Source organism: Fukomys damarensis, unplaced genomic scaffold, assembly GCF_012274545.1.
Source record: "Fukomys damarensis isolate Sample0158 unplaced genomic scaffold, DMR_v1.0_HiC HiC_scaffold_13, whole genome shotgun sequence".
NCBI classification, from domain to species: Eukaryota; Metazoa; Chordata; class Mammalia; order Rodentia; family Bathyergidae; genus Fukomys; species Fukomys damarensis.
The window spans coordinates 17,218,591-17,227,697 of record NW_022900925.1 but is presented as its reverse complement, the minus strand read 5'-3'; the positions used below and the strand labels follow the sequence as shown (position 1 = coordinate 17,227,697).

Sequence of the window (9,107 nt, the reverse complement as noted above, 5' to 3'; positions counted from 1 at the left end):
GCACGCCCGTGCAGCGTGGGGAGGGGGCGCGGCGCCAGCTGTCCCGCCTCCCCGGCGAGTTTGCAGCGCTTCTTTGTTTGCAGCCGCGTCTTTTGTGCTTAGGAACCGGCAGAGGGTGATGGGAGCGGCCTTCCTGCCAGACGGGCTACCCTCGTAGGCTGGGGTGAGGGGCGCCGTGCCCCTCCCCTGCTCTGTAGTGCAGTGAGGACTGTGAGGAGGGGCGCCGGCCCTGACAGGATCCATGTAGTGGGAGAGTCCGCCTCGTTCGGTCAAGCCGCAACACCTCCGCGTGAGTGTGCAGAGGTGGGAAAGTCTGAGTGAGGAGGGGGCCACAGGTCAGGATCGGGGAGCCGGGTGTGTGACACTGCCAGGCATCCCAGCCCCACCCAGTGCCCTCTTCCTTCGTGGTGAGCACTTTCTTGGTTCGCTCAGACTTGACCGAGTCTCTGGATCCCTGGGAGCCCAGCCTGGGGTCAGGAATAGAAGCGTAGAGAGACCCTCGGGGAGGCCTGGAAGGGCCTTGTCCAGGTGCTGAAAGGCGCTCTCCTGCCCTCTGGTGCTAGGACCTGGCTTCTCGGCTCTGAGAAAGCCGCAGAAAAGACTGGAGAGAAGGGACTCCCTGGTTCCTGCTAGTCAGCAAGGACCGTGGGTCAGCCAGATTTGGGCTGGGCAGTGGCTCTAAGAAGAGAGGGGGAAGTGGGGACCTCCCGCCATTCTTCAGGATAAAGGCAGGCACAAGTCAGAGATAATCCTCAATTCTGCCTTTGGTACCCAGGCCATAGGTAAACACTGGTACTAAAACCTCTCAGTCCCCTGTGGGAAGCAGTGTCTGTAGCTGTGTCCAGCCTGTGCTGGGTTGCCTCGGATGGAGACCTCCAGCCTTGGTCTGCATCTCAGGCCCTGGGGTGGTGGGCTGGGAGTGGCTAGCTCAAGGGTTTCTCCTGCGCAGATACCTCACATGAAGGCTACTTTCGTGAGTCACAAAAGTTCAGTGTGAGGAGCTCAATTTCCAAGGGAAAAGCTGCGGGTAGAGCAGACTGTGATCCAGGGAAGAAGGGTTAGGCTGTGTCTTCTAAGTTCACCACTGAGCTCTCAGGTCAGCATGGCATCCAACTCTGTGTAGCATTCCCAGTAAATAGTATGGTGACCTGGGTCCACAAACCTCTGGGCTGGTCTGGGTGTCTGGTCTGGGTGTTCACTTCTTTCTACCTCTTCGTACACAAGTACTCTTCAAGTTGCTCTCAGCCCATGTGGTTTATCTATTATAACGGAAGTGTTCAGCAGCTATGAGAGGCCTGGAAGAAGAAAGAACAAACAAGGCACCAGCACCTGCCCTCAGGGAGGCTTGGGTAGCTGGGAGTGGTGGCATATGCCTATAATCCCAGCACTCTGGGAGGCTGAGGCAGGAGGATTGCAAATTTGAGCCTAGCACAGGGAACTCAGCAACTAAGAGCCTGTTTCAAAATAAAAAATAAAAAGGGCTGGGGATGTAGCTCAGTGTCAAGACTCTGGGTTCAATTCAATTCAAGAGAGAGAGAGAGAGATAGAAAGAGGGAGGGAGGAGAGAAGGGAGGAGAAAGAGAGAGAGAAGAGAGTCTCTCCTGGCTTTTCTTCATTTTTCTCTCCTGAGGGCAAAAGAAGACAAGCATCTGACAAAGATTGCAACCAAAGGGATTTAAGTGTGATCTGAAAGGAACTTCCTGAAGGTCCTAGGATTGTTGAACAGGAGGCTAGAGACTGAACTCTAGACTGTCTCAGTCCCACTCCCTTGCATGAGGGATGTGGGTGGTCATTTTCCTGAAGCCTGGAGAGACAGAATGCCCTGGGTGGAAGGATCAAGGCCTCCCTGTTGACAGTCCTGAAATCAGCAGCCATCTTGCTGGGTTAGCTGGGCTGGGGAGCAGAGCTGCTACAGGCAGAGGGGCTAGCCTCTACAAGTATTCCTCTTCCCCTCCCTCAGACTGTCACAGAGACCAGGTGCCAGGTTCACCCTGTGTCTGCCCTGGTGAGTTCATGTCTCTTTGAAATAGATAACCTATCCTGCCTTCAATCCAGACCAGGGGACTATAGGGCACTGACTGGGGTTAGCCATAATTCACCTACATAGGGACCAAGCCAGTCCTCTCCTTCCCTCAGGGATGCTGAAAGGACTGTGCCAATTAGCCTGTGTCCAGGAGCCCCTGGCTGGACCCTATCTCCAGATTTGGCCCAGAGTTATGTTTGCATCTAAATGTGCATTGATTACCCTCAGGGAACCTGGCTGTTTCCTTCAGGGGACAGGCCCTGGAGGTGAGCCTCCTAAGTTCATAAGGAAACTCCTGTAGACCCCTGGCATCCTTGCTGGGGGTCCCTGACCTCTGGTCCTTCTGGCAGGAGCCACCACAGACAACAGCCAGGCTTTCCTCAAGCACTTGGCAGCTGGGTTGCCTGGGTTTGGTCTTTGCTTGGCATAACTTCCTCTGCTTCACTCCAAGAAAGCCCTGCAGAGGCCTCCCAAGGGCAGGCTTGGCAGTGCTGGCTGACCACAGAGGGGGATGGCGTGGCAGCTGCAGAGCAGGTTCATGGGCTTGGCTCAGCCCCTGGACGCTCTTCTGGGAGTGGTGGGGTGTGGATGGGTAGGAGGTGCTGGTGTGAAGAGAAGGGGCCTGGCTGGCACCTGGTGGTTCTCTGGTTGCTCAGTGCCCTGCCAGGTTAGGGGGGACAGCCAGTTGTAGCCAGTACCTGGGCCAATTCCTCCTTGTCTGGCACAGCCCTGAGAATGGCACAGCCAGCTGTGCTCAGCCCTGGTTCTGGAGTCACGAGTCCTGGTGTTTCCTGGGGGTGAGGAACAGGCGACAGGTTGCACAGCTCCCTGTGGGAGGACACATGTGCAGGGAGGACCAGGGAGCTGGATTTTTCTCCTGGCAACAGGGATCTGAAAGGGGTCCAACTGAGGTCTCAGGAAAATATTCTTCTTCTTGGGTCTGCCTCTGCCATGGGCCTCCTTTCCTGTTTTCCCCATTCATCCTGATGTAGAGGCAGCCGAGATAGGGTTGTGGGGCAGCCGTAGATGCTCAGACACTGTCCTACTAATGGACCTTGGGGAGCACTTTGACCCCTCCTGCTCCCCAAAGTGGGCAGTCCTGGGTGTGGGCATCACCACAGCTGGTGAGCTAGGAAGCTCAGGAGAAGGAGCCACAAACCCCAGAAACCAAAAATCAATGTGCCCTGGGATGATAGGGAGGGGTTGCATGGAGACAGACTGGGTAGAAAGAGTCAGCAGCACTGGCCCCAGCCACCCACAGCCCCAAAGAGTGGAGGAAGCGCCCTGCCTCACTCCCTCAAGGGAGCTCAGACATACCTGCCCCTACATCCCATGTCTGGTGGCATAGCTGAGAAGCTATGATGAAACTAGACTGCAGCTGTCTTCCCTGGGGCTGGGAAGAGAGGGGCCACCAGAAGGAGCCAGGTGGCCAAGCAGGCAAGCCCAGAGCATGCTCTGGGCCCTGTGCCTTTCCTTCCAGCACCCAGGCTTACTCTATACGTTTGCTGTGTGCCTTTAAGATTTCACTTGAAAAAAGGATTCTGCCAGTGTTAAAGGAGTTTGTAAAATGTCCTCCTGGTGCATGTGGGTGTAAGGGGTGTTTAGTGCAAATATACTGGCAAGGAACATGTGTTATACATGAAGACTCCTGCAGAGCTAGAGGGTAGCTGGGCATGCATGTGCTTGCACGGATGGGGGTGCAGGGTAACCATGTATGTGGAGGTGGAAGTATGTAGGAGTGTTTCCTTATAGTACCTGTTCATACTGGCATGCATATCTGTATATGCACATATGTGTGCTCCTGAGTGCAGGCAGGGACATCCGCTGCCAGGGAACGCCAGCCCCTAAATGCCAAAGACTCTAGCTTTGACTCCAGCCAAGGCCTGCTGCAGTGAAGAGTCTCCATTCTCTTGGTGGAGAGGGCTAGGTGTTGGGTTTCATGGGAAACCTTTTCATTCCAGCAATTAAACAGCCATAGGCCTTTGCTGAGGAGATTAATGAATTCTTCCACCTGGGTCCAGGGCAAGGTGCCACATGTTCTGCAAGCCCTGCTCTGGGCAGGAGGGAAGAGCTGCTTTGGGGCCTGGCTGGGTATATGGGGGGGCTACATTGGTCCTGGAGTCAGTGGTGCCCTTGGGTGGGCTTCCAGGAGCACTCCTGAGGAGTGGGGAGGAGAAGGCCACCCCACCTGGCAGGCAGTGCCACTGTCTCTCTGGACCTGGAGCTGAAGGCACCTGATGGGAGGATGTGCAGCACCTAGGCCCCTGGGGCCGGCCAGGGTACCCTGCCAGCTCCCTGGGGCCTTATTAGCAAGAACTGCAGCAACATCTGGGGCAGGGCCAGGGGAGGCCTTCCAAACTCAGCTACAACTCCACAGGAAGGTCACCTGCTGATGTCCCCGGCCATCTTTTCCATCCCCACCCCAGTGCTCAGGACCCCACCTCGATCAATCCATCCCAGGACAGGCAGAGTACATTTATCTGTGGGGAGCTGGTGTGGAGGAACCACAAGGGGATCCCATGTACCTCTAAACCATAGCTCAGAGGTTGAAAGGAACAGGGCACCCTTGATTTTTGAGGGTCCCAGTATGCTTAAAAAATGAAGAAACATCAACACAAGGTTGCAAAGTGATATAAATAATTTAAATTACTTAAAATGTCTCATTTTGGATAAAGGAGTGCATACTCATGTTTTAAAATATTTAGCTGTTGCTGAAAGGCTTCTAATGAGAAGCGGTCTTCCTCTCTCTACCCCTTCCCAGCAGGTTGCATTCCCCATAGGCCACCACTTTGAACTCTGGACTCTTTCTTCTGTTATTTTCCTCCATAATTGTAAATAATACACTTTCACAACTATATCTTGGTTTACTTTATAGTTTTATATTTTATCACCTTCTTTTCATGCCCCCTCAATATACTCATCTACACATTTATTTAACAAGTATTTCTTGCACACCAGTTACAAATCAAGTGCTGCCTAGCAGTGAACCTAACAGGCAGGGCCTTTGGCTTGCTTGGTGTGCATTCTGGGAGAGGGAGATGGTGAAGAAGTAAACAAGCACTGACTGTAGGTTGAGAACGAAAGCAGGATGGGGCAGTGGATGAATGAGCAGCAACTGTCATCTCAGATGAACTGTCAGGGTGGACTAATTTAAGGAGGTAATATCCACGCAGCAACCTGAAGTGAGGGTGAAAGCTTCCTGGCATGATATATGGCTCAGTCTGTGTTGTTATAACAGAATACCTGATGTGGGCTGGGGATTTAGCTCAGTGGTTCCGCCTCCTGCCTCCCAAGTGTAGTCCTGAGTTTGATCCCTGATACAAAATAAAAAAAAAAAAAAAAAAAAAAAAAAAAAGAATACCTGTTAGGCTGATGCTGTGTCTTTTAAAGATCCACCAAGCTTCAAGCACATCAACCTTTGGGGGACAAACCACATCAAGCCATAGAACTAGGGTATGCACCAAATCATTCCAAGGAAGTCTGGAGACAGGAGAGGTGGCACCGTGGCGGCAGAGCAAATTGAGTTCCAAAAGAAGTCTAGAGCTGTTGGATTCCACTAAATACCATGGACAGCCACTGGGAGGACTTGAGCTAACGTGTGTCAGGTCTTGAGTGACATTTCACAAGATGACTTTAGCTGCCATGAGTGAGGCGGATCCAAGAGAGAAGGGTAAGGAGCCCAGTGAGGGGGCTACCGTCCTGCCATCCAAGAGATGAGTAGCTTGAAAGTGATGAAACAGAGGTCTCTTGATCTATGTTGAAGGTAGAGCCTACAGGTTCTGCTGATAGATTAGACGTGGAGAGTAAGGGAAAGGGAAGCCATAAAGACAATTTTAAAGGTGTTTGGAGGGGCTGGGGATGTAGTTCAGTGGTGGAGTACTTGCCTAGCATGTACAAGGCTCTGGTCAATCTCTAGCATGCAAAAAATAAAGATTGTTATTATTTATATGGAAAATAAAGTGAACTGTGGTATTATTTAGCAGATGGAAACAAAGGGGCAAGACAACTGTCCAAGACAGCAAAAAGCCAGAAAAGGTGAAGAAAGGCACTTCTGGAGTGAGGAAGGCAAGGAATTCAATGTGAATTCTCAATTGTGAATGTAATGATTTTTTACATACAGTATTTTCCTTGAAGATATAAATTACTATTTTCCCCAGAAAAAGTTTCTTTTTTACACCATGCACTGAAAGAGTTTCCTTTGTGTCTTTAGCATCTATTTGTATGTTTGGTTGATTTCACGCTGGAAGCTTTCCTCAAGAGTCCAGTCCAGCTTGGCTACTGGGGCATATTTAGGAATGGGCGTGTGGAGCTTACTGGATGCTACTGTAAGACGATTGGGTGGCAACTTGGCCTGTTCACTGTGGGACCCCCAAATGTCTTTATTCAGAGGTCCTGGGGGCCTTTAATTTCTCCAAGGAAAATTTCTCTAGTCTGTTGATCAATGGAATGGGGGTTGGGTGTGGGGGTCTGTTGTAGTCTGGCTGCCAGTAGTGCAGGATCCAAAGTAAGGGAGGGACTGAGGTCTCACTGGTCAGTTTTTAGCCTTATGGCTTCTGCTGTGGCCAGTGTCCTTGAGACCAGCATATCTCATGTTCATATCCTACAGAGAATAAAAACGATGTCCTGTGGTGAATAGGGGGCACCTTCCAGCTTTAAGAGGAAGGATAAGGTGCCATGGGGTTCTGAATTTTATCCAGCCCTCCTATGTCCAGCTCTGAGCCTCTTCCCACTGCCTACAGGGCCTAAAACTCTCAGGGGTACTGGGATGCCCTGATTTGCTACTTACATGTTCCCCTCTGTGGCTGCTCAGGTTCTAGCTCACCTAAATCATTTGTGACGCCTGGACCACTTCCTATGTTCTAAAGATATGCTGAAATTTCTCATCTTCCGGTATCTCTTCTCTTTATTCTTGTGGGTTTTAAATATTTTACTGACAGCCTTGTTCTTACATATTTAACATTTTTGAGGGCTAGGGATTTAGCTCATTGGTTCCACTGCCTGCCCTGCTAACGCAGGGACCCAAGTTCGATCCCTGGTACAAATATATATATATATATTTTTTTTTGGGGGGTGCTCTTCATTCCTTTGTATAGATCCATGTCTCCATCTGGTATAAATTTTCTCTCCACCTGAAGAGCTCCCTTTGACATTGCCTGCCATTTTCTGGCAATAAATTATCTTAGCTTTTCTTTGTCTAGAGAAGTATCTACTTCCCCTCCATTTTTGCCAGATGTAGAATTATATAGATTCAAATGTTTTTGTTTTTTTTCCTCCCAGCTCTTTAAAGATTTCATTGTAGGGCTGGGGATATAGCTCAGTGGTTCTGTGCCTGCCTGGCAAGCACAAGGTCCTGAGTTTGCTCCCAGTACCCAAAAAATAAATAAATAAATAAAAAATAAAGATTTCATTATTTTGTCTTTCTTTTTACTGGGGGTAAAACTCAGGACCTCACACTTGCCAGGCAGGTGCTATGCCACTAGGCTATATCCCAGCCCTATATTGTCTTATGGCTTACATAGTTTCTGATTATAAGTATGTACTATTTCCTATATTTGTTCTTTGTGTAAAGGGTCTCATTTCTTTGAATAAGGGTCTCATTTTTTTTCTTGCAGATTTTTTTGGGGGGGCGGTACCAGGGATTGAACTTGGGTCCTTGTGTTTGCAAGGCAGGCCACTGAACCGCTGAGCTAAATCCCTGGCCCATGGGTCTCATTTTTTGGAATGCCCTTAAGATTTCTTTTAAATAGTTAATTTTTTTTTTTTTTTTTTTTTTTTTTTTTTTTTTGTACCAGGGATTGAACTCAGGTCCTTGCACTTGAGGCAGGCGCTGGAACCACTGAGCTAAATATCCGGCCCCTTCTTTTGGTTTTTTGAGACAGGATCTCACTATGTAGTTGAGATTGATCTGGAATTCAGTAGGTAGCCCAGGCTGGTCTTGAACTCACAGTGATTCTCCTGCCTCAGCCTCCCAAATGCTGGGATTACAGGCGCTTGCGCCACCACGCCTGGCTAAGCATTTGATTTTTATAGGCCTTGGTGTAATTTTGTGTTTGTTTTGTTTAGGGTTCTTTGAATTTTTTGATCCTCTAGGTTTATATTTGCATTTGTTTTTACAACATTTTATCTCAAGTGGGTGGGTTAAAACAACAAAACTTTAATGTCTTACAATTTTGGAGGCCAGAAGTTCAAACTTGAATTTTTAGCAGGGCCACACTCCCTCCTGGTGGGAGAGACTCCTTCCTTGCCTCTTGCAGCTTCTGGTGACACCAGGCATTCTTGGGCTTGTGGCTGTATAATTCTGGCCTGTGCCTCCAAGTTCACACAGCCTTCTCTCTGTACGTGTCTCCCGAGGACACTTCTTGTTGGATTTTGGAATCACCACTAGGGTGATCTTACCCTGAGAGTCATAATCTAACTACATCTACAAAGCTCCCTTTTCCCAAATAAAGTCACATTCATGGGTTCTGAGGGTTAGAATGTGAAGTGAACCTATCTTTTTGAGGGATACTACATTTCAACCTACTAAAGTACTTTTTATCAAATTTGGAAAAATGTTGGCCATTTTTTCTTTAAATTTGTCTTACTCTCTACATCCTTAGCCTGTCAAACCACACATATGTTAGAATGCTTAATAGCATCTTACAGGTTAGTGAGGCTCTTTGAATTTTTTGTTGTTGTTGTTGTTTTACTTTGTTTTTTGGTACTGGGGATCGAACTCAGGACCTCACAGTTGCCAGGCAGGCGCTATGCTACTGAACTAAATCCCTGGCCCTTGAATTATTTTTTTTTAATTTTTATTTTTTTGGTACCGAGGATCGAATTCAGGACCTTACACTTGCAAGGCACGTGGTAGCAACACTGAGCTAAATCCCCGGCCCAGTTTTCCCCATTTCTATTGAGTCATTTCTCTTCTGATTATGGGTCACAGTCTCTATTTCTTGGCATGTCTAGAATTTTTAACTGGGGATATTGGACACTGTAAATGTTAAGCATCTGGGTTTTGTCATTTTTCTTTAATGTTAACTTTGTTCTGGGAAACTAAGTGAATTACTTATAAATAAAGTTGATTTTTTTTTTTTTTTTT

The 9,107-nt window shown here is 48.6% G+C and overlaps 1 protein-coding gene across 1 annotated transcript in view; it reads left to right on the top strand.

Moving 5' to 3' along the window:
* Window positions 1-9,107, top strand: part of Ankrd13b (ankyrin repeat domain 13B) — an 18,400-nt gene that overhangs the window by 1,050 nt on the left and 8,243 nt on the right. Inside the window, exon 2 of the mRNA XM_010642412.1 lies at window positions 2,252-2,289. Within this exon, the coding sequence (XP_010640714.1) occupies window positions 2,252-2,289 (38 nt within the window). The remainder of the gene's footprint in view (window positions 1-2,251; window positions 2,290-9,107) is intronic.